Raw genomic sequence first — 26,784 nt, 5'->3', positions numbered from 1 at the left:
GAGATATTGAACATAACTCACTGAGAATAGTACCACTCTTAGATATCATTCTTCCTAACCCCTTAGAAATAACCAAAGCAATATTTTCTAATATTCTGATATTATGGCTAAAGATAGAAGTATACAGATCATTATTAAGTAAGAAGATATATTCTGAGTTATAAAACAATATTAGCTAGTTAATAAATTAGTATTTAAGTAAAATACTGAAATGCAAGTAAAAAATATAGAAAATTTAAAATTAATATGTGTGCTATGTATCTTGTAATATAAAATAGACCACAAATAAGTATATGTTTCAAAAATAGCACATAAAGACTACATTAACAATTATATAAGGTTCCTGAAAAATGTAGATATGCATAATTTCAGAATGTCAGTTTTTAGAATGTGTGCTTTTTTATATGTGTCTACACATATAAAAAAAGATGTAGCTATGTCTTTATACTTAGGAAAGACTGTGGATTTTTATTGAAATTAATTTATAATATGAAAACTATTGATTCACATGAAGACAGGTAGAGAAATAAAGCAAATTTAAGAGGACAGTGAACACTAAGTTTCAAGAGCCACATTCACACCACAGTTAAACCCAAGTACTCAGTGTTGTTCTCTCTCAATCCCTGTTCTTGGATCATCTCTCTGCTATGTGTGCTTTCCGTTTAGACAATCCTTTTCATTTCCCATTAAAGCAGTTTCTTCTACACAACAATTCAGCGTTCTTCAAAAGTCATATATTCATTCCTAAGGAGTAAGGGAACCTGTGAATTATGTCACATGAACCATGTTCCAAAATAGTACATTTTCCTTTTATAAAAGTGATTTTATTGCTTCTACTACCTAGAGAGAAAATAATTCTCACCTATACTTTAACTTCCAGTGGGACATGGCACTGGGACAGAAAATAAACTATGATGTTTGGTATAATATATAATATTTATATTTGGTACAATATAAAAGAAACATGACCAGAAATTCCCAAATCTCATGGACTGTAAGAGAAACTAAATCCTTGTTTTAGAGGTAGATAATATACAGTTTTTGAAAGAAGAGATCTTTATTTTTATGTGCATGGATGCTCTGCTTGCAGGTCTGTTTAGGGGTGCTAGATCCTATGAAATTGGAGATACATACAGTTGTGAGCTATCATGTGGGTTTTAGAATTGTCCTTGGACCCTCTGAAAGAACAGTTAGTGTTCTTAACCACCAAGCCACATCTCCTGTCCTCAAATATTTTAAATCAATTTATTTAAACCGTGATAGAAGTATTCCTTTCTCCTACCATATTAATATTCCAGTAAAAGTAAAGAAATGATGACAAAGGTGAAAGACGAAGATAAATGGTATAAGTTTCTATGTCTATTGTATGAGAAGTAATAAGGTATGAACAATGGGGGTGTATGTGTCATCAAATTATCACGAAGAAGAAAGAAAAGGTGATATTTATTTAGAGACCTAGATGGTCTGTGCTTTTTAAGGAAAGGAAAAAGAATAAATATCCTCTTTGTCTTAATTTAGAATAACTTTGATAATACTGGTTTTTTCCTCTATGACCTTTTGTAAACCCCAAACTTATGTAATGTAGGCTTAACATTGGATACTATCACAGATTTCTTTACTTAGAATTTGCACTAACCATCCCACAGAGAGAGGCACACTATAACAAAGGAACTTTGTGTTGTCGTTTTGTTAGTTTGTCTTTCTTTCATTTGAAGGTTGGGTGTCTGAAGCGAGGTAGACATTCTCTTACTGACCTCTCCTAGCCTGAGTGGCTGATCAGATAGATCATTGTCACTTGACAAATAAGTTTAGGAAGTTTGTCACAGGTTTTTAGTTTAATAACCTCTATTTGATCACAAAAGTAATTTACTCAGGCAAATTCTCTTAGCTTACATCATCAGTTCCCAAAGTATGTCCCCCAAAGATACTGTACTAACATTAATTGTGATCTTGTTACAAATATATACTATTAAACCCCTACTCTACCAACTTAACCACAAAATACAGAAGTGGTACCTAGTAGACTGATATCCTCAGTTGTGGATGCTGCATGATGAAGCTTAGAGGTACAGATTCCTTGCCCATTTACTTCTATCTGCTACTGCAGACAGCATGTAACACAGCACTGCTTTTAGTCTTTCAATATTTTAAACCATTCTTGAAAAATTATATAGGTCAACTTGATCTACAATAAACCAAATGTAGTAGGGGTAGAAATCAGGCTGAAAAGAGCAGGTAGTGCTGTCATTCTACTGATCATCTTGGCAAGATGCTAAACTTCTGAATGAAGGACCTGCATTTTCCTTGGGCTAAGTTAAGTAAGATTGTACACAAAACCTGGCAGCCTCTGAAATGTAACAACCATTAAAGGTAAAGTAAATGTAGATTGATGACCAATATTAATAACTTATTAGTAACATTATGAATAATTACAGGAGTAGTGAAGTTTCTGAATTAAACTCATAACATTTCAGAGAGGCTCCTCTATTTTTTTTGGGAGGGGGAGTTATTTCAAAAGGAATTTTAAAGCCATTTCAGTTCAATAGTCTTTGTCTTTGGAAAGGGTATGATTTTGTGTGTGAGAGGAAATTTGTGCACGCATGTATAGATGCATATGTATGTGTGCATGTGTATGTCTATGTGTATGTCTGTATGTTTGCGTGTGTATGTGCATATGTGTGTATGTATGCATATGTGTGTATATGTGTCTGTGTGCATATATGTGTGAGTCTGTATGTGTCTGTGTGTATCTGTGTGTCTGTGTGTCTGTGTGTCTGGGTGATCGTGGATGCCAGAGGATAATATGAGGTGTTGTTATTCAGCAACTTCCCACATTAATTTTTGAGACAAAGCCTCTTACTTAGCCAGAGCTCACTATATATACTAGCTTGGTTGACCAGTAATTTCTAAAGAATCTCCTGTAGTTGCTTCTCCAGTATTGGGATTTTAGGAAGATGTTATAACACATAAAAATTCAAAGAATAGAATCCAGGTGCCTGAAAAGTTGTCCATTAACTGAGCTATTTCTCCATCTCCATTTTAAAGTATTTCTTAAAGTAGAGCTGAGATGTCAGTCTCTAGTTTACATGTTGGAATATGGTACTCTTATCTATTCAGTAAATCTTTCATATGAAGTTAATATGTGCATTTCCCAGGGATCTCTACAAAAAGAGAGACATCAAGGGATGTATTCTAGAGGGGACTTACTAGGCTGGCTTACATTATATGGACTGTGCACTCCACCAATTCAATGTTAACTAGCCATTGTCACACTCAGAATGGGAGGCCTGTGTTGTGTCCTATAATGCTATTTGAAAAAATTCTGGGGGTACACATGTAATTTCCATTTAAATCTATTACTGAAAATGCTATGTGTCCAATGGTATAGCTTCTACTGCATGCCAGCACAGAGATTGTCAAGGAGAAATTAAACAGCTGTAGCAGGGTATGCTGTATGCATGACTCAATGACGCTTCTGTTTTTTATCTATTTATCCACAAATGAGAGAAACTACTTTCTATGTTTGGTTTATGTTTTTAATATATTAATAATGAAAAAGACCAGTCTTTCTTATTGTTCCTTTATTTTTAGGTGGGAAATTTCTAGGTCTCATAAGCTCTCTTCTAGTTCATATTTACAAGATCTTGTTATCATTTGTATTGTTCTCTACTGAGGGCTTGACAATTTGTCTTCTTTCTGAACTGTGACAATCGACTGAACTTAGCCTGCAAATTGCAACCTAACAAGACCTGAATGTAGCTCAATACATTTTTATGCATGACATCACCATTACAATTCAACACATTGTAGCATTTGAATATTTAAAAGGGATCAGAATGTCGACTCATTCAATTTATCACCCGCTGTAAGTCCTGAATTTTTCTCTCTGCTCCCATCATCTCCTGCTATTTGTGGCACTCTGTTTCCATTATCCTCCTTACACTGACATTCCAATCTGTTCCATTTTCCTGAATCCAGGGTTTTTGATTTGGGCATTTATTTAACTAGTCAAGATGCTTAAACAGCTCCTCAGCTCCTCCTAAGATATGTAAACCTCACGACCCAGATTCATTGTTCTATGTTTTCAAAAGAAACACACAGCTTCCAACATGTTCCCCATGCTATTTTTGTGACTCCCAGTGCTCCTCACTTAGATAATTTTTTTACAAATTACCTTTGCAAGGTTCCAGGTAAGTAAACAAAGAGTGGGTAAAGAAAGTTGACTAAGCAACTCAAGCCTCTCTTTCTCTTTACTGTTTATTTACTAAACTCAAACTTTGATTTCTGGTGATATTACATATTTCCTACTCTCCATCATTCTTCAAAATAACAGCCTATATAGGAAACCATTGAAGAGAACTATCAAAAACTGTGATAAGAAAGCTAAGTTGTAGCTCTCCACGACTGATGACTTCTGGTAGGGGTGCGAGTGGGGAAGAAACTATCAAAAGTATTATAAAATGTTAGGCTCCAACTTAATAGTTTGTACCATGAACAAAGGAAGAATTATCAAAACCAAAATGAGCTGACCAATTATGCATAAACTTTCATTTATGAAGGAATTATGGAAATAATACATGATGAAAGCTTGTGAATGAAAAGTCGTGTATTTTTTAAACCACTTTCTTTTAAGGGGCTGAGCACATGACTGTGCTCCATGAAGAATACAGGTGATGCAAATTAGACTTGTGGTCTTTCCTTCTTTTTATTTTACTTTTTCTCAGGGAGGATATAGGTAGGGAGTTCACAAGAGTGGCAGGTAGAATTGAGAGAACTGGGAAGTGAGTGTAACCAGGGTATATTGTGTGAAATTCCCAGATAGCCAATAAAAATGTTTTATTGAAAGAGAAGAAAGCTAAGCCTAGCACCAACTGTCAACTGTCTTTCCTGCTGTTGTTCTACTATTAAGATGCCATATGAATAATTGATAGAAAGCCCAGAATCTTCACACACACTTCATCAGTGGATATCATGCTCCTTTGCTTCAGTAGACCACCAGTGGGCATATCGCACAGTTGCTTAAGCAACTGTTAGTAAGCCGAGTAAGTTCCATTTAGCAAATTTGCATGCCTCAACACAAAAGAAAACAAAGCAGAGATCATAAAAGTAATGAAGACACTGTCAGAAGAGTCATAAAATATTTGGCTCCACCTTAATGACTTTTACCATGAATACAGGCAGAATTATCACAGCCAAAATGAGCTGACTACTTACACATAAACTTCCATGCATAAAGGAATTACTGGAATAATAGATTTTTAAAAGCTTTGGATGAAAACTAGTATATTTATTGAACTAGTCAGCATCCTGTGTGTGCCATTTGGAATCCCATCTCCCTGCTTTACATTCTGGTACAGAGCCACTGCTGCCCCTGGTGCAAGCCAGTCTCATTAAGATAGTGTTCTCTATCAGGGGAGAGAAAGAGCTTCTTCCAAGCAGGAATAGCTTTGGCACATCCTCCTCTTCTCTTTTGAGCCTACTTTTTTCAGAAAGTAAACTAAAAATTTATTGAACACCATTGTCCTACTATACCATTAACAGAACTATGCAATGTTAATTTTGAGATCACTTCTATTTGATTTTCAGCTACCATTTGATACAAAAACTTGCTTAATAAAGTTTTTCAGAAATGACTATTTTTTAAATTAGGGGATTTTTCACAATGATCATTAATTTTAAATGTGGATGCTAAGCCAGAATGCTTTTGGGGAAATTATAATACAGTATTATCAAACACATTTTAATAACCTGGTAAGAAAATATTTTCACATAAATAAGTTTAAGTGAAAAATGAAAATCAATTATTAGCTTTAAAGAAGGGCATGTATTTATAGCCAATAAGAACATAATAAATACATCAATAGGAAACATTGTAAAAAATAAAGCATAAGAAAAAAGAGACTATAATTTGTAAATGTTATTGTCATTCATTCTTTTTCTATTGTGTATATGACCATGTCATAATTTTTTATTTTACATTTTAAATAAATGTTCTGTGTTCATATTACATGTGGTAGACTCGGAGGATGTAAGGAGAGCAGGCATAATGTGTCCAATTCCAATGCGACAATTTTTAGAAGACTTACTATCCTTTGGCCTAAGTCTTCTAAAAATTGTCGCATTGGAATGTTAAAAATGATGACACTTTAGGCCTAGAAAAGACAGATGAAATTTAATCATCAACTTAAATGCATGATGGATCAATTGACAGATGATAGTGACAAAGTACTTTCCTCCTTAAATTAGCATAGGAGTAGAACAATTCGTTTAAAGGACAGGGGGAAGCTGGGAGAGAAAGTGAGAAACATTAAAGAATCACTGAACATTCCAATGAAGGCTTTCCCTCAGTAACCACACCTCTAAACACATTTTGTTTGGACTCAGAGAGGTATCAAGTTTAAGTGTGAAATTGTTGCTAGGACAGTTATCAAGTTGATACCAAAGCAAGTGTTAATGACTAAAGTTCTATATGTTTCTCTGTGAGGTCTTCAACACCATGACCTACATCAGAGTTAAACTTCTTGTGACACACAAGACATTATCTTTTAGCTACCCTTCCCTTTCCATGAGACTGTTGTTTTGTAGCTAATCATGGAAGCTAGAAACTAATCACACACACACACACACACACACACACACACACACACATACACATAAATACACATACATGTATGACAAATAATCATATATATACACACATATACATGCCTATCATATATATGAAAATATATGTATATTTATATATGTATATGAGAATTAAGATATATATGTGTATTTAAAAATATATTTTTAAAAACATTCTATGAAATATGTTTTAATGAAAGTAATAAATGTAGCATACGTATATATGTCTTATAGATATATGTGCACATATGTACACAGATCTTATTCATACACACATATACATTTGTGTGAGAACAAAGACTCCTTGAAATTCAAAAATCTATAATTATGCTAGGATGATGTGTCTATCTGTAAGAAATATAGAGGTGTGATACTCTGTCACTTGCATTAAAATGTGACATTTCATAGAATAATGTTTTCTTAAAAACATTTTATTAAATAATTTTAAATTTACATTTGTATTAATATTATGCATCACAGAACTCTATGATAAGATACAAGGCTAAGGTCATTGTCAAGGGGCACCCAAAGAGCAAAGGCCTTGTTTACAACCTTTTGGATTTTGTTTTTCATATAAATTTCGGTCCTGGTACTTTGTTGATAATTTATACTGGTGACTGTGAATAAATACTTCAACCTTTATTAAGAAAAAACCTTTAAGAGTTTAAATTACATTAATTTCTTTCATATAAGAAAGTTCCTAGACTTAATAAAAAGTGATGCTTCCCGCCACACAGATAGATGAAGAATGACAACCTATACAAAGAAATTTAGCCTAAAACCTGAGTAATCATCACAGGATGAGTGCTTTGTAGCTTCCAAGTTGTTACTTTGACCACAGAGAGGCTGAGACAATGAACAATCTGCTATGTATTTTTATTTGCCTTGCTTTTCCCCAATTGATAAGAGGGATGTAGCCACCTAGATCTGAAAATATGTCATCAGAATTGAAAGATGTGCTCCAACATACCTGTTTCTATTGCTGGAAATCCAGTCCGAAATAAGTGTTGATGCCTGCTGGTGACAGTGCTTGTTCCCAAAACTGCATGCCAACATTATCACCTCTCTCCGTAGCTCTCTGTATATTGTGAAAGGTGAAAAATGGTTAAAGAAAATGTTAGTATCTGAAAAAACATCAGAGTAATTCATTTTGGATGGATATATGGACAATGGACGGACTGACAGACAGACAGATGGTTGGTTGCATAAGGATAGAAAATACACACATAGGAATAACAGAGACTAACAGACCACAATCTCTCATATGTTGGTTATCTCCATTGTCATCTTGATTGAATTCAAAGTTAGTAATGAAGATAAGTCTCTGATGTACCTCTTGTTTTCAGAGATAGTTTATTGAAGAAACAAGACTCTTTCGGAATGCACATGGTACCATTCCATGGGCAGAGGTCTAGGCCTCATTCAGGGAAAGGGAAGAAGCCAGAGTGAGTCATAAATGTCACCTCTCCTTGCTTCCTGAGTGGGGACACAATATAATAATTCCCCTCCCTCACCTACTACCATTAATGATGACTTCTGGAAAGTATTCTTGTAAACCAACCTACCCACAAAGACTGGAACAACCTTTATTAGGTTTGTACAGGTTCAAATTATACAAGGGAAAATCAGTTTTCTCCAGTTAAAATCACTGTTTATATAACCATCATATTCCATGGTATACTCCATGCAAAGAAGTAGTTTAGCTATCAAAAAACTGATGACATTTTTGTTTTGTTTACTTATTTTTTGTCTTACTGGGTTTTATTTGTCTGCCTTTGTTTTCTTCTTTCTTTCTTTTGGTTTCACTTAATTCAGAGTTGGGTGGGTGAAGAGATGAGTTGTGTCTAGGAGGAGTTGTGGGAAGGAAAGTCCTTCCCTCATATATGTGCATGAAATATATTGTATTAAATATACTGTGTAGAAAAGCATTGCTTCCTTTACAACTTATTTCATTACTGCATGAAAAAGTAATTAATATGGCATGTAAGTACAAGATAACACAAAATAGGTTTAGATACAGCAATCCCCTAGGTTGCTGAGTAAAAATACTGGATTAGGCTGAAGAAATTGAGCACATTGTTTTATGGAACTAGTCCTCCACTCAAGGGTGCAGGTCCACATCCCAAGATCACATCACGGACAGATCTTAAATTAAAACACAGCTGTGAACTGTTCTGTTCTTATAATCAGGCCACAAAAATTGTTCTTGAGCTGTAGTCATTCCTTGGGAGTGAAATGCAACATACACAATGAGACAAAGGCAGCCTCAGGATGCTAAAGACAAAGTGCACTAGCAGTGTGTGTTCGCACAGCACTGGGAAAGGAGACAAATAAGAAAAACAGTACTCATGCTGATAGGAAGCTTGAACGAGAGATCCATTGAAGTTATTTTTTGGCCATCCGAGCTTGATGTAAGTAGTTGCCACTTGTTTTAGGATATACTCCTGCAGGGAGAATGGAGGAAACCAAAACGATGTTACTTTCCCTCTTCCAAAATTCTCTAAATTAACTTACAAAACTTTCATAGTCCCATGCAATTCCTTCATGCTTTTATTCAACGTACTATTTCAGACATAGAAGACAGTATTCTTTTCTTCTAACTAAATAATATTCTGTGCTAATTTTTTTCATGACCAATCTTAATAAAGTAGGGAAAATGAGGAAGATTCAGGGTGAGATTTATACATGCATATATGTGACCAGACATCAATAAATCTTAGAAAAATACTCATCTGATAATACTTTTTCAGGTTGCATTTTTGTTTGTGGTGTTTATGTGAATAGAGGCCAGATGTGAACAGGTGCTTTTAGGTGGCAGGAAAGGGCCTCAGATCTACTGTAGGTAGTGTTATAGGTGACTGTAAGCTACCCAAGCTAATGCAGATGCTGGTAAGTAAGCGGTGGTCCTCCAGAAGAAGAGAAAACAATTGTAATCTCTGGGCTATTCTCCTCAGCTGAAACAGCTAATGTTTGTACCTTTTGCATCAATAGAGGCTACTCAATGCAAAGCTGTTAGACTGGTCCAGGAATAGGATGGGATTATGAAAAAGAGGATGCACACAGCACTTTCAGACAGTGATATAGCATCACAATCTCCAAAATCTGTTCAACTAATGATGCATTTAAATATCAATGCTGACATGAGATATGCTCTCCTTTCCTTTTATGTAACTTTAAAATTTTGTCTAAGGAATGAAAGCACCAAAATTACAGTAAGAACATCACTTAACTTTTATTCTAAGTGAGGAGTCTAACAAAACTATACTATTCAAAAGTATACATATACACGAGAGTGTATTTTGCCTTTTTAGGAGTTTCATACTTCAATATCTTTTTGTAAGGGATAAAGGGAAATATAAGGCTTTCTCTAGCAGATAAACATTATCCCCTAACTCAAATGACACATTTCTTTGCATGTCTGTTGCTAAGGGTTTATGCAAAACTAACAAAAATGAACATGCAAGGCATGATTATTCTCAATTTTAAAATAGTAAGTTGACAGTGTCACTTTGATGAAGCCTTTGGGTAAGAAAAACATGGGGCAACGAGGCAACTGTGATGAACATTAGACAACCTAGATGGTTCTAATAATATATTGAATCGCTGGCAACCCATCTATGAATAATTTCAATTGTGTATGTTAATTCACAGACCTATGTCATAAGTCACAAAATCATTTCATAAAGCACAGTACAGGTTCTTAAAATATCTGAAGAAAAATTTACAGTGCACTAAGTAACCATGTTAAGAAAGCAAGAAATCAAATGCTCATTAACTGTACATAATCCCAATATTTTTCAAAATGATCATTGAATCCGGTTAGGTGCTCTTGGCAGTACAATTTGGTTTCCTGTACTTTAAGCTTAGGAAATCTGGTCAGGTACCATTTTGGAATGTGTGTCATGCCTCTGTGTCTGCCTGGATTATCTGTTGTTTGCTGCCCTGTATCCCCTTGGACCCAATTATGAATGGGCTTTGGCCTCAATGTTGATCTTATCCTTGTTAATTAAGGAGGTGCATTGAATTCACCATGCCCTTTTGGATAAAAATAATGACTAAGAATCTTTATTGAAACCGTCTATATTCAGTTAAGTTTTCTGAGATCTCTCTACTCAGGTTAAGTCCTCTGTGAACAGAGAGCCCTTTAACTCTGAAGAAGTTAAGTTTGAACTTTATGGATTTGCCATGTACATTCTTTCTTAAATTCTCAAGCACTTAAGCCTAATTGACACTTTTAGGCCAGAATAAAAGGTAGCTTGTGTTAAATTTCTTTTTTTTTCAAATAACTGTCATCGGTATTGCATAGAAAATCAGGACAAAAATAACAGCCTAAATGAGCAAGAGGCAATGAAATAATTCAGACCCAGTTGCATAGTGCATAATGAGAAAATAGTTTATCTTCTGAATATTAGAAAGGAGAAATTCTATATTCTTACATTGAAGATATTGTAGTTCTCCATGCGGTCCAGTAATTTATCCAGAGGATAAAGAGCTCGGCTGGCAGCATGCCAAGGAAGAAAATCCTTTTCCTCAGACAGGTATCTGATGATCTCTAGGGGAATATTCTGAGGCAAATAGCCTGCCCTGCACAGTCAAAAGAATGTTAATGTTAATTAGATAGAAAAAAGATGCACAAAAATGCCAAAATGAAGATTTTACTTTTGGAAATAAAATCCAGAAAGCAAAAACCATCATAATCTGAGGAGAGGACACTAAATGATATAAAAATAAATTTTTTCTTTTTTAAAACAATGGCCTATTAGGGTGCCAGAGTCACAAAATATGTGCAGAGTCAGAGAGTTAAAGTGTTACAAGAATACAAACACATCAGAATTTGTTTTTGTAAAGGAGAGAACTATGGAAATTGAACTAAGCCAGTAGGTTTTTCCTTGACAGAAATTCTTGAGAAAAAAAAAGTGATTGAAAGTAATTGATCACTGGCTTGTAATTCCCTGTAGTTCTAAGTAATGACTTTTAGTTCATATTGTTCTCTAAAGAATGGCTAAAATTAAACCACCGATTTATGTTTTAAATGTGTAAGTCATATAACAATATAAACTATTTTAACTTGATGCTTTGTGTGTGTGTGTGTGTGTGTGTGTGTGTGTGTGTGTGTGTGTGTGTGTTGTGATGTGGTATGCTATTGCAGGTTTGTGCATACCACTGTGCACATGTCGAGGTCAGAAGACATCTTTGAGTGTCAGTTCCCACTTACTCCTACGAATGTCATGCCAATGGGCCCATGAATTTGCAGCAAACCTGCTTTTTGCCTGCTTTCCCTCAGAGGTGCATGCTGGGATACTGACCTATGCCACAACATCAAGATTTTTAATTGTGGCAGAGGATGCTGGGTGTCTGAACACAAGACATCAACCTTACATCTCAAACGCTTTACCCATCTTGCCTTCTTGATAGCTCAAATATAAAAGTACTTGGTACATATGAAAATGAAGCATCAGAAAGTTGTTTGAGGACATTTTACTTATAATTTATGTGGCTTCTGTACATTAAAGAAAACAAAAAAAGAAAATAGCATATCTTGAATCTCCATGAAACCCATACAAATGTGAAATGGAAGTAACATATCTAATAGTTTATTAGAAGATGGTCTTAGCTTTGAAGTCTCAACTATATTAACAACATCATGTATTTTACTATATTTTTACCTTAATTTTTGCTATGGTCTAAATAATGACTTCTCAAATTCTTATGTTAAGAACTAATATTCCCTGTGATGTTCTCAGAGGTGGGCATTTGGGCAAAACATGAGATAGTAACTCTTACGAATGATTGGAATGTACTGTAGATGAAGTACAGTTAAGCTTATGTCTTTCTGTCCCTCAGTCCACTAGGAAAGCATTTGCATATATACATATACATATAGATATAAATATATACAAACTTTTAGTATATATATATATATATATATATATATATATATATATAGAGAGAGAGAGAGAGAGAGAGAGAGAGAGAGACATAGAGATAGAGATAGAGATGGGGGTAATCAAATCATATATATTTTCTTTGTGTTTGTGTGTGTATCTGTGTATTTGACCTTCATATATGTCTCTGCACAACATAGGTGCCTTGTGCATCAGAGCCCAGAAGAGGACATTTAATTTCCTGGAACTGGAGTTACAGGTTGTGAGTTTTGGAAGCTCCTCTTTTGCAAGAGTGGCCAGTGGTCTAAACCTTTGACCATCTCTGCTGCCCAAACAGATTAGTCTCTCATTGATTGTGGAACTTCTTTGGTTGTTTGGTTTCTTTTGTAGAGAAATCTTTTTTATTTGTGCATAATAGAATGTGGTAGGGTAGAAGCAATTTATCATTCACATTTACACATTTTTCATAATATTTAGGACTTAATGTGATACATCCTAAAACTAGGATATAGGCAAATATACGCAAATTTGTACTGCTGTACGTATATTATTTGCAATTAAAAACCAGCCCCAGATAATGAACTTGAATATTTCTCAAAAAGTGGTTAAACTTTTTATTGAAGAACTTTATTTTAAAAAACAAAGATAAATGTACAAATTTTAAGCATTTTTGCATAAAAGTATATGAATACATTTTTGTCGTTGCTTGTTTTTTTTATTAAGGTTTGATAGTGTGCATTAAGATCTTACTAGTTACAATGAGCATAAAGTACATGTAAAGCAGGATGTAACCTGGAATTAGTCAAAGTTTTCTTGGTGTATAAGGAGTAAACCTAATGTTTTTTTTTTTTTTTTCTCTTGAACTTCACACAGTCTGTGAGTTGTTTCTGGAGTGTTCAGAGATTTCTGGGGTTAGTATCCAATTATCAGTGACTGCATACTATGTCTGTTCTTTTGTGACTGTGTTAACTCACTCAGGATGATTTTTGATTTAGCTATGACACATAGTCAATCAAAGCTCATGTAACTAACCCTCATTTCAGAATTTCCTAACAGTGATTATTGTGTAAAACACTAGTTTCTGTAATATCTCTTTTCACAATTTGTATTTCCTCATATAAATAACATCCAATTAAGTTACAAATACAAATACAAAATCATGTAAATAAATAACTTTTATCTTTTAGCTGGGATTCTTTTTCAATAATAATTACATCTTGCTTTCTTGGGTTTGTTGCCGCTAAAGAAGAACATTGTTTTAAAAACATCGTATGCTTTAAATTAAAGATCATTTTCAAGACAAACTTCCCCTCTTCTGGTTGGTCAGAAGAATACAGGGGTCCTCTGGAAACAGTACAGGGTATTGTCATTTTTTTCTTTTCCTTCTATAACTTGAGGGTAAGTGCCTATTGCTGAGGACAACATATACTTTGTTCACAGGTCATACATATCCTAGCCAGAACTGACCATGACTGGTACTGCGTAACCTAGCGAATTACCTGTAGCTAGAGGTGCCAAAGACCTGATGTATTCTATGGGTAATATAATTTTCTATATAAAAATGGTGTTAAAGAAATAGACCTGAAATGGAGAAGTGGCTTAAAGGTGATTTTAAAATTAATGCTGCCTGTCAGCCTGGAGAAACTTAGGGTAGATGGTATCCACAATAATATGGCTCACACCATCTGCATCTCAGTGGACCAAGGAGGCGAAACTAATCTACAGAATCACTACAAGCCAATGTGCAGTGCCTGAAGAAGTACCGCTCCAAGCTCATGCTTCTTCCCAAGAAGGCTTCTGCTCCAAAGAAGGGAGACAATTCTGCTGAAGAACTTAAATTGGCCACACAAGTAACAGGACCTGTGATGCCCATTCAGAATGTGTATAAAAAGGAAAAGACCAGAGTCGTCACAGAAGAAGAAAAGAACTTTAAAGCTTATGCCAGTCTTTGCATGGCCCATGACAATTCCTGGGTCTTTGGCATCTGAGTAAAAAGGGCGAAGGAAGATGCAGAGCAAGACGTTTCAAATAAAAAGTAATGCAATGCATTTTCAATAAAGCAAAATAAATAAAAAATAATGCCTCCTGTACAATTAGAAAACAATACTCCCTTCTTTCTTTGTCTCTGTCTATAAGTTAAACAAAGAACCTTTTGAACCTTTTGGCACCAAATGCTTTAATGCTCTCCTATATATTTGTAATAGAAACTGCTAAAAATTTTTTTTACTAGTTTGAAAACTTGAACGTGTTCTCCAAGTAGTTGAAACATTTCATTCTTTAACTGCTAATATATGCAAGTCTAAGAGGCAGGACTTGTATGTAGGTATTTAAAGACATCTAGCTAATGAGTCCACATGGAAAGACCCATGGCTCCAGTTGCATATGTCATGGAGGATGGCATTGTCTGGCAACAATGAGAGAAGGGGTGTTTGGTCCAGTTAAGGCTTCTTTTCCCAGTGTAGGGGAATGTAAAGGGAGGTTGGGAGAGGGAACACCTTCATGGAAGCAAGGGGAGGGAGAGGGGAGATCAGAGTGGGGGAGAAGAAGATAACATTTGAAATGCAAATACAGAGAATATCCAATTAAAACTGAAAAAGTGACATGTAGCATTCTGCAATAGATAAAGAAAAGTGAGTCTAGCCTGGTATAACTCCCACATAACAAACACTAAGCAAGGAAAGTAATTATTATATACAAAAATAGAGTAATTTCAGTCTGAGGCCTTATGACAGACATTGCTACCACAGAGCAAAGCATGAGTTTTCTGTTTCTTCTTTAGGGAGACCATAGTCCCTAGTGTTTCGTATAGTTAGGCATAGCCATGTGACAAAGATCTAATAATGTAATATGAACGTTAAATCACTGCCAGGGTTAGTGTGATTTTATATTGAACATCCCCCTGGAACCCTGGAAAATCGAATGGCAAATCCACCTACCATCCCAGAACTATTATGTTAGCAAAAAAAAAAAAAACAAAAAAACCTACTGTAATCGACACACAAACATGCCATGATCTGAAGCAGTTAACCTTCTTTAATGAAGTTTTCAAAGAGAACATGAAGAAGATTATACTCAAATTACCCTCATTCTCCACACTACCTCCATGTGTAAGTATTTACCTAGTATACAATTCAATATACTTGCATATAAGTCAGCTAGATCAAAATATGTAACTACCCTTAATTGGCCAAGAAGATGATCAGCTTTGTTACAAAATGACAGATAGTATAAGATAATGTTGGTTACCTATCTTAGATGTGTGTGTGTAATTGGCTGATAATGATTTGGTGATTACTACTACTGATAATAAAATCAATATAGGAGGAGTGTGGGTTCCAGTGAATGGAGCACCACATTAACCTGAAGAATTCAGCACAGTAGAGAGCATGCAGGTGCCCTAACATTGAAATACACCTCTTTAAATTCACACCACCACTGGTAAGTGTTGTTAGCTATGTGGAAGAATCGCATGTTTTAAGAATATCCCCACAATTAGGAAGTGTGTTTACTAATGTTTGGGTAAATGTCATACCTGATATCTACTCTATTCACTCACGTGGTGTGGGTGGACAGTTAATGAGAAACACTAAAGACAAAGCTTGTCCACAGACATCACATGTATAACTGTTTTTCCATCCTCTGGGCCCCCACACCTTTATCTTCCTTGCCCTGCTTACACTCCTCCCTTTACAATTTGCTGGAGCATGCAATGAAATATGTCTTTAGGCATACAAGACTGCACCTTTTTTTATAAGAAGAAGATTAAAATCAGACTATATTAGCAAATTTTCAAATGCTCTGATCTTAACCATTTTCACCTAGGATCCAGCGGTGCTGTTGCAAAACTACTCTGAATCCCTGTGAAGGTTAACTCTTAAATCATCAGCAATGGTTAGCTTTCATACATATAAGTTATTTGACACATATTTTATGATAATTACTTCTTCCATGCTTCAAATATATTAGAAAACAGTATCCTCAGAATATTCTGACTTCAAGCTTGCACACACATACACACACACACACACATACTTGCTCATTCACATATATTTTTTACTTCTTAGTTGAGAAATCATTTAAAGCTAATAAGTAGCTTCCTACATATATAACAATATATGAAAATACAGACCGAATTATTCATGACCCTTAGGCAAAAATTTAAAATGTTGCCGAAATGTTCAACTTAAATGATTTACTTTTTTGTTATTCTTTAATACTCATTATTAAGTGACTTTTGTGTGCACTTGGTAGAAGAATTTTATAGCTCAGATAAAATCCCCAATTGCACTCAGAGCATAGAATAAGGGAGAGAATCATGGGTGGAGTACCTCACCTAGCCAATTGTACAGCTATTGAGGACAAAGATAAACAATCCATGCTTTGCTGAACAATTGTCCTCAAAGATGAAAAAGAAGTAACTTTCTGTAGCTCCATTGAATTCAGAATATGAGAGGTTGCACAATATATATAAGCTCCTCCTCCTCTTTTTAATATTCAACTAAGCAAGTCTGAAGATTTACTTAGAAACCTGTTTTTGAACTTCTGGAGCAATTAAATCCAACTTCTATTATAACTATTGTAAATAACTAGTATAATCCAAGTACAGTGGCATATGCCTTTAATTCCAGCACTTGGAAGGCAATGGCAGGCGTATTTTTGAATTTGACACCAGTGTGGTCTGTATAATGTGTTCCAGGAAAACCAGGACTATACAGGGCACCCCTGACTCAAAACAAATGATGATGATGTTGATGAATATAGAACATGTCATTGTTTTACCAACATATTCTTTTAATTAACTAGGATCAGCACCTTTAAAATGGAAGGTGTGTTTCATATATCTTTTTAGACTATATCTTAAAGTGAAACTCACATTAACTATGCAGTTGATAGATATGATATTCCTTAAACTATGCCAAGAATATTGTGTCATTTTACAAAATGAAGAGCATTTTCAAATTTTTCTTAAATTTGCAAGTCATCATGGTTTTCTCAAGAGTAAATATTTTCAATGATTAAAGGGTTTCAGAAAAAATGGGAATATTGTAGTGGAATAATACAGTATTTTCTCTATTCCTTCTGTTATTAACATATATGGATAATCAATTCACTGATATCTAGTCAATAGCTTTTTGTATTTTGTAGAAGAACAAAAAGCTTCATGGACTCTTATGGACTAGAAAACCAACCACTGAGCACACATTGAGAGACTTATTGATCCAGTTGCATATGTAGCTGAAAATAGCAGTGTCTAGCATCATTGTGAGAAGAGGCCTTTGATCCAGGGAGGGCATGTTTTTCTAATGTAGGGGAATGCCAAGGCAATGGGGTGGAGAGAGTGATTAGAATAGAATGCACCTTCCTGAAGACAAGTGGAGGGGGAGGGGGAATGGGAGCAGGCCAGGGAAAAGGGATAACATCTCAAATATAATTTCAAAGATCTAATTTTTTAAAAAGGCCACATGGATAATCAAAGGACAGGGACATTCAGTGAGCATCTAAGCTCTTGTTGATTAGCAAAGTATTTTCTTAAAAACAAGGATATTATGTTAGAGATATAAATGCTCTCAAAATTCCCTTTTTAATTAAGTTTGACTTTTAAATTTCACCAGTCCTTCCTTTCTTGCCACATTTATTTGCATTAACTATGTTTGAATTGGAAAAAAAAACCCTAATATAATATAAGCTGTTATAGAAGCTCAAAGTAAAACATGCTAGTGTTAGGGGTGGTGGGAGGCAGGGAGGGTTCAGCCCAAATGTCCCAACCAGCTGGTGGAATTATTAGGGAGGTTGTGTGGTACAAACAATGGAAGCATTGTCTGCTGTCAGAGGGAAGAGTGGGGCTGTGCAGCTGGGGCTTTGAATGTCCTTTGAGCTTCTCCTTATAGCCTATGTTCTCTGCCTTCAAATCTGACTCATGGGAATAGGCAGTCACAAGTTTCTGCCCCATCGGTTGAGATGCTACCACTCCTCTGATTGCTGTTGCCGCCATGTCTTTTTTATCATGAAGAAGAGTGGACCTCCGGAACTATGAGTCAAAGTGAGTTCTTCCCCTCTTAAGTTGCTTATGTCAGATACTTTTGTCATAGAGACGAGAGTAAAATGTACATTCATACACTACATTTGTCACTGAAGGTGTGGTAGAGACATTGGCATGCATGGCAGAGGAGGATGTATGACTCAAGGTTTCTTTCCCTTTCCCTTGCAATCATAAACAGTAGGAAGTAAATTATTTTCCTCTCCTGTCTTATTAGCATTGTAAGTTAATAATGTTTAAATTGAGATAACTCTTACATTGAAGGTTCATCACATGAGAAAGTTGGCTGGAAGGCAGTATTTTTGGTCAGCTAAAGTCAAATAGAAATTACAGAAAAGTAGAATAGAATGGCCCATCTCAAACTTCCCATCAAAATCACCCGGACCTTTTGATATACTCCTGTTTTTCTTCAGTAGTTTTATCTATAAGTGCTTTATTAACTTGCTAAGAAAATAGATACACGTTTGCAATTAATATGGAAAGAGTTCAGCTTGTTATGCAGGTTGTCCTCACCTGACCTTTGCAAGCATCTTCCTCAGAGTAGCTGAGACCTGGTGCATACTGTCCTGTAGAACAGTGCAGACAGAGGGAAATCCATCCTTCTTGAACTTTTGTCTACCTCTTCTGCAGCCTTCTGCTTGACTAGATGAAATTTGGTATGATATGAAATACCCATCAATGATTCCCCAGCACAAGAGGCCCACCAGTCTGCACACCAGTATGGGGGCAGCCCCACCCAATGCACAGCCAGAGCTGGGATTGTTTCTCTTGTGTGATGAAAGTCACTGGAAGCTTTTGAACTGGATAAATTACTGGACCGCATGGAGAACTGATGTATGCTTTAGAAGACTGATTCTAGCTGCTGTGGAAGACAAACCCAAACATGCCACAGGATCTTTCCATATAAGAGTGAAGCTAATTATGGCTTAACCAATTGATCCATTCATGCCATGCTGACTTGGAAATTTTATATTTAGTACGTGAAATGGATGGCGGGAAGCCACAGCCACTGACTTTGACATTTTCCAAGCAAAAGATTTGCTTTTGAAGGTATCAGAAACAAAGAAGTCTCAGTCTTCTCCTTGCAAATCTGATAACGTAGGGGAGACCAATAATAAATCTTTTATTCGATCAGAAAATATACTTTAAAATAAAATATACTCTGTGTCCAGGAAACCATATTTTAATTCGGTCTAATAAGTAGAACTAATAGAAAATTTAAATGAAATAAATAAGTTGATTGAATATAAGAATATTTGCAACATAGGTTATGATTTCTACAGGAAACAGAATTTCTAAAACTGCATTCAGTTCTCTTTATTTCACTGTGAAGTTTTCTAATGAAGTAAGAAGCTACATGGAAACAAAATATATGGATAATAATAATAAAAGGACGACTTTGCAGAGGTTTGATGTACTGCCACAAGGATATCAAATCATTTACCTATGGGCTCAGAAGTCATGGAGTCTTCTAACATTCTATTTGGCTGCATTAAGTGAAAATCTGTGAATAACAGGAAAGAAGAAAAGAGAGAGAAAATATCCCTCAAACAAAATAACTTAAAAATAACCTGGCATATCTTCTTTGGTATAAAGTTGGTTGAAAGTTTTGTTTTTCATGTAGATTTGACTATAATGTCCATGAGTGTTCAAATATTAAATCTCTATAATTTTTCTTCCATCAAAACTTTTCAGAAGGCCTGAGGATTTGTTCTAATACTGTTCTGCTAAAAAAAAAAAATAATAGATTTAGTTCACCACTGTTTAATATTTTGGTTAAATGTATCCTTTGTATCCTAGAGATAAAGACTATATTTATGTGATGCTTTGCATGTTCTAGACAGACAGATTACCTAACTTCACAGTATCAAGGTAGATGTTAACATACAGTCATAATCAAGTAACTCTTAGTAAGTCTCTAAGTGAATGTTTTCAATCTTTGTCCAACAGCAACTTGTCCCAAACAAAAAAAAAATAACCAAACATCACACACACACACACACACACACACACACACAAACACACACCACACAAATCGATTACCAATGACCAACATATATGCATCACTCTGTGTGTATCCATTTAGCTGTTAATTCTGCATTTGCATTATGTAATCAAAACCTCAAACTATTATTACAATACCCAATGTATAGTTGAAAACAGACTCTGAAAGATTACCTACCTCTTCAGGGTCATATTTTAAATTAAGGCAGAGTTAGTATTTAATCCAGTATGTTTTTTTACTATGTCCGTGATATTCGTACCACTACTTTAAGAAGGCTTAAGTCCTGGACCCAAGGATAGACCAACTCACCTAAAAATCTCAGAAGGAAATCTCCAGTCTACCACCAGTTATCTATAGAAGTATAAGTGTAGGCATATTTTAACTTCAACCTCTAGAGTCCCAGAAAGCAAAAGGAAGAAAGTATGAGAGCATTTTGTAAACTGTCAAGCTCTGCCCAAGTATGGACAGATTTAGGAATGGAGACCCAGAATGAGACATCAGCAGCCACATGTTCAACATCTGTATTCTGACCTTGATTTGTTCCTTCCACCAAGCTACTAAACTTATGTACAGACCCCAACACATCCATTTTCCCCTTAAGGACAAAGCAACAAATGATAGCGTAATGGCCAATGGAAAATTATTACGCTATTCTGAATTATCTCCTCCATAAATCCCAGACCAGTCCTACAGACATAACACAGATGACAGGGCCTCTGTACTGCGGTGTGGATTCTACACACAAATTCCCATAAATCCCTGAGCATCAAAACTTTCCAGAGTTATTTTTGAATCATGTGTTTAAATCAGGAGTGGGAAGCAAGGCTGACAGTATGGTGAGGACCACAGAGAAAACAGCCAAAATGAGAAGATTGACTTGGTTATCTGTAAGCAAAATGTTCCAAAATATTCCAGCACCTGTCTCATGGGCAAGTGCATAACACAGGGAAAACATTTCTATTAATTTTTAAGACTTAAAACATTCTGTCCTACGACATGCATAGAATACAGCACTCTGTAAATTTTAATAACAATTAACGAGCTATCACCCTCATTTCTCTTAAATTAGTCAGCTGCCATTAGGTAGAGAGAAGTACATCAAATAAACAATTTCAAGCAATAGAAAGTGATGGGAAGGGGACATGGAAGAATCCACCTCCTGTGTGTGCTATGCATTTTCTCCTTCTATAATCTTAGTAAAATATTCCGTACTTACAGAGAAATGAAATAGCTAATCTAACTCTTTACGACTTAAAGTGGTATTTTCCCACCTCTCAGAATATTATGCTCCATTCCAAATTAGAGGTAAAAGCCAGCCAGAGCCATTACAGATGAAATGGGGAAAGTAAAAATACTGTTTTTATTGCTGCTGAGATAGAAAGGGGACTTCAAATATATAATTCACAATATAGGAAAAGATATGTCAAGAGACAAAAACGCATGTGCCTGCTTGTAATCACCTTTATACAAGCAGGCATGGCAGTTAGGTTTTGAGTACTTTACCTGTATTACAATATTGACGACCTGAAGGAATAAGAGAAAAAGCCAAACACACGGATGGAGACACGAGGACTATAAGGTAAATGGGAGCACCAAAATAACGGTAACAGCTTATGGAAGAATTGGTATTCAGAGTCTGAAATTGAACTGAGAAGCTTCAGTTCATAGAATTAAAACACACTCAAATTATCTGGAATCTGCTTCCAGCTCTGCACAATATAACAACATATCTTTGCTCTGTTCTCTCCAAAATATTTTGCTTGGAACATTACAACATACCCTGAAATGGACACTATCTGAAAGTCAGAATTTCTGGTCGTTATATAATTTTCTCTCTTTCAGCAGCAACTTCCAAGGACGGCCACCTAACACACAGAGGTTGCAAAGAAATAGTTAATCAGTAATAGACTCTGATGCCAGAAGAAGGAGAGCTTAACATTTGCTTCATTTTCTCTGTGAATAATGTTCACCTAAAGCTTGATAAAAATGATGATGATGATGTTCTAACTGCTGAACAATGCCTAACAATTAGAAGACATTAACAATATAGATTTGCCATGTCCCAATTGTGACACCGATTAATTTTAATAATGGCCCCATGGCTGAGCCTATTTTGCAGCCTGAGAAGTTATCATCATTTCCACTATCTGGGATAATGCTCTAAAGTTGAAGCAAGGATAAAAACGCAAGACAACAAGAATAACTGTGTCCGGTGCTTTGGAAAAATTACTCATGTGATTTCACAATATGGCTACATGCTCATTGTTTGCACAAATACTGTTAGTGTTTTAAAGATGGATCTTGTTCAAATTCTCACATGTAAGTTTAATGATATTTTAGTAGAAATATATATATAAACAGATATTTATCTCCAGTTAAAGATCAGTAGTTATATGACAATTCTATAATCTTAGTAAAGCCCTTTCCATTGTTACTTCATTTGTAATGCTAGCAAAGCAGTAATTTTTTTTTCAGAAAAAATACATTTCCTATTAAATGGTAGAAATTTAGGATAAAATATGCTAAAATACAAAAAAACATTTTAATGTTATCCATTATTCTATTGTTTATTAAATCACATCAATAAAATCATTAAATCATAACTTTCTTTGTCTTGCTTCCTCTTTCTTCTCTAGAAATTCTTTCAGCGCACTTCACCTTCTACATTTATAGTTTCTTAAAAATTTTTAAAATTCCACTCAACTCAATTAAGGTTGCTTGCATGATTATGGGTGCAGTGGTTTGTTGCATGTAGCATATGCAACTGACCAGTGGCTAGGCCACAGAAGAAAATGGTTTCCTACCACCTTTAACTGCCACGGGCACGGGGGTTGCCCAATCTCAAGGTATTAGTGCGGTCAGCCTTTTGCACTTGGCAATGATTAGTGCAAAAACTATCCATGTGTCAAAGTAGTGAGAATAAGAGAATATTTAGCACTCAATCCTAACATGGCCACCGACATCACCTCTAGCAAGGTGAGAGAAACTAGAAAAGACAGAGAGACATCCTAGAGGATGGGCATGTTCTCATGGACGTGCCACGCGCCTTCCCTCATGACGTCATCGCACCGGCTGTGATTCACGTGCAAGACAGAGCGGTTGAACATTCCCATGATGCAACTGTACTTTTAAAATGAATAGCTTGGGTTAAGGTTCCCTGAAGAAAACTGGAGTGCTCTATGTGACTTAAAATTAGCTCCAAGGATTTGTACCTTTTACTATTGAACAGGAAAATTGTCTCAATTAGATCAGAATGTCCTCAGACAGACTCTTTCCTAAGGATTCCTTTTTTTCAAGTTCTTCTGCTTGCTTTCTTTAAACCGGCCCTTCATAAAAGGCACATTTCTTTGTTTTAATTATTTTCTATCTTAATTGCACAGATGGATATTTTTAACATTTGGAGGGGGGGGCATGGTGTAAAATTCTGATACCTTTGTGATTCCTAACCCCTTTTTCTCCTGCCTTATTTCTCTAGCTACAAGTCTTTTCTTCCACGTTGGCTTCATTATCATTCATATTTGAAAGGGAGTTTTAGGGGACATGAGTGACTGCTAATGGAGCACAGCTAGAGAGCAGTTGTGGTGAATAGATTGGAGCAGATATAGTTTCCACTTAGGGTTGTTATTTCAGACCCAGTTCTGATCAAATCAGTGATTCCATCTGTTTAGGGGCATATCTCTTCTCCATACACCCATTTCAGATAGGCGACCAAGTGGTTTGATGCACAGTTCAACCCCGGATTTTGCAGGTTCTCATTGTGGTGATTTAACGTTTAATTGTTTCTTCCAGCTGCCTCAATGTATGGTTGCCAAGCTCATTGCCACATGTGTATGTTCCAGCACACCCCTTGAACACTCTGCCTCCCATGAAAATGAAGGTTTTACATGTCTTTCCTAACAGGCTTGAGTTTTTTCCTGCTCTTCCTTGTACAGAGCAATTCAGAACTGTCACACTGCTTACCTCCAGAGGTCAATATTCCAAATAAGGAAATTAGGTGAGTGGTTTGGCTTAGATACAATGCCAAGTTAAAAAAATATTACTACATCATGGCAAATGCAGTTGGTTAGCCGTCAAACACAGGTGTATCCTGAGAGCATATAAAAGCATCTGCAGGTCTTCTATGGGACATAGTACCCTACACTATAATCTTTAGATTGCATTTATACACATGCAGGCTTTTTGTTTGTTTGATTTTTTTACAAATCTCGAGTGTCTTTCCTCTTTCTTTTAATGGAGTATTATGGCGACTTGCAGTTGGTAAGGAGGAATGAGTGGAAAATAAATATGTATTTTACTTTGTTCAAATAAATATCTACAACAAACAGCTCCAAAACAATTGGTCCTGCTAACACAGTTTCGAGCAGCACCCTCCTGCACAGCATTGCTCGGGGCACTTCGCAGTTGTCGTCTGTAGATTATTCTGCTTATGCTTTGTCACATCAGTGCCTTCTGGCACCACTGTTGTAAGTGATCTATATCCTAAGAAAGTAGGCAGAGGTGAAACAAGTCTTGTTTCGACTGCAATATGAAAATTGCTTGTATGTTTCTCCAAACCTTAAATTAACTCTTTCTGTCTTGTTGTGATGAAGACAATTCCAGTTTGGCCAAAGAGTTATATATTAAAAACTAAAAAGGCCCGAGTCAGACATAAGAGCACACATCTGCAGTCTTCAGACATAGATGGATTATTATTTCTGTGCTAGCCTGGCTACACAGACTGTCGGAAGTAAAACTTTTAAAAGTCATAGGTAATTTTGGACATAACTAAATACAAATATACATATGTAGTGGTTGATATAAAGCATTGTTAAATATATGGCATTAGAGAAGATATTCATATGTCTTCTTTTTCTTCCTACAATGCTAGCACCGATAAATAATTGTAAAAGTGTGATTAATGTTAGTTAATTTTATCTGATTAAATTTCTATTTAGTAACTGTCTGAAGTAAATGGTATTTTTAAGAACACTGTATTTTAAGAAAAAAAAGAGAGATTACAAGTTTCTTTCCTTTACCTCCTCCGTTGTAGCATTATATAAGGAAAAATAGCCTAGAACATATGTGGCTTTGAAGAAGCCCCACATAAAATTTCTATTTTAGACATCTTAGAAAGTCTCATGTTATTTCTATTTTAGAATAAAAATGTAGACATATTATATATAACTTTATCTTACCTTTTCTAAGCAAAATAGAAGTTGCTTTTGGCTAACAATATTAGACAATAAAGTTCACAAGATTTTAAATAGTTGTTAACAAGGAAAAAAAATATGCTACAACCTTCTAAGCTTGGACCCAACATTGAAAGTCTCCAAGGTGAAAGAATCTTAATGGAAAGACACTTGTGTGTTCACATTGCTTGCTGATTGTTTACAAAGCAAGGCAGAGTGTGCAAGGGACCCCAGGACTTCTTTTCTACACTTTTGGTGGCAGGAGGGCTGCTCTTTTTTTTTCTTAAATCTCATTAGTGGCATAATTCAGAGGTATAGGATTTAAAAGAGGATCACATAAGAAAATGAAGCTGCTTGGCAAAGGCAACTTGTGTAATGGCCTCTTTTTACTGTTCTTTTTTTTTTTCCTATTGAATATTTTATTTACTTACTTTTCAAATGGTATCCCCTTTCCCGGTTTACCCTCCAGAAAACCATTATCCCATCCCCCTCTTCCAGCTTCTATGAGGTTGCTCTCCCACTTACCCACTTCGGCCTCCCTGCCTTGGCATTCCCTTACTCTGGGGTATCAAGCCTTCACAGGTCCAATGGATTCTTCACGAACTGATGTTAGATAAGGCTATCCTCTGGTACACAGGTCCAAGGGATTCTTCTCGAACTGATGTTAGATAAGGCTATCCTCTGGTACACAGGCAGCTGGAGTTATGGGTCCCTCCGTGTGTACTCTTTGGTTGGTGGTTTAGTCTCTTGGAGCTCTGGGGGGATGGTCTGGTTGGTTGGTATATTTGTTCTTCCTATAGGATTGCAAACCCCTACAGCTCCGTCAGTTCTTTCTCTAACTCCTCCATTGGAGTCTCCTTGCTTAGTCCCTTGGTTGCCTGGGAACATCTACCTCTGTATTTGTCAGGCTCTGGAAGACCCTCTCAAGAGACAGCTATATCAGACTCCTGTTAGTCTGATATAGTTCTTGTCATCCCCAGTAGTTTCTGGGTTTGGTATCCATATGGGATGGATCCCCAGGTGGAGCAGTTTCTGAATGGCCTTTCCTTCAGTCTCTGATCCACA

The 26,784-nt window shown here is 35.7% G+C and overlaps 1 protein-coding gene across 1 annotated transcript in view; it reads right to left on the bottom strand.

Moving 5' to 3' along the window:
* The window catches only part of TRHDE (thyrotropin releasing hormone degrading enzyme), a gene marked incomplete at both ends in the record, with an annotated part of 372,282 nt that overhangs the window by 25,875 nt on the left and 319,623 nt on the right, over positions 1 to 26,784 (bottom strand). The window contains 3 exons of the mRNA XM_080935655.1: positions 7,595 to 7,702; positions 8,971 to 9,068; positions 11,061 to 11,208. Of these exons, the coding sequence (XP_080791781.1) occupies positions 7,595 to 7,702; positions 8,971 to 9,068; positions 11,061 to 11,208 (354 nt within the window). The remainder of the gene's footprint in view (positions 1 to 7,594; positions 7,703 to 8,970; positions 9,069 to 11,060; positions 11,209 to 26,784) is intronic.

This window comes from Micromys minutus, assembly GCF_963924665.1.
Source record: "Micromys minutus genome assembly, chromosome: 22".
NCBI lineage: Eukaryota > Metazoa > Chordata > Mammalia > Rodentia > Muridae > Micromys > Micromys minutus.
Note: the sequence above shows the minus strand (reverse complement) of the source record. Positions and strands in the feature narration are given on the sequence as shown.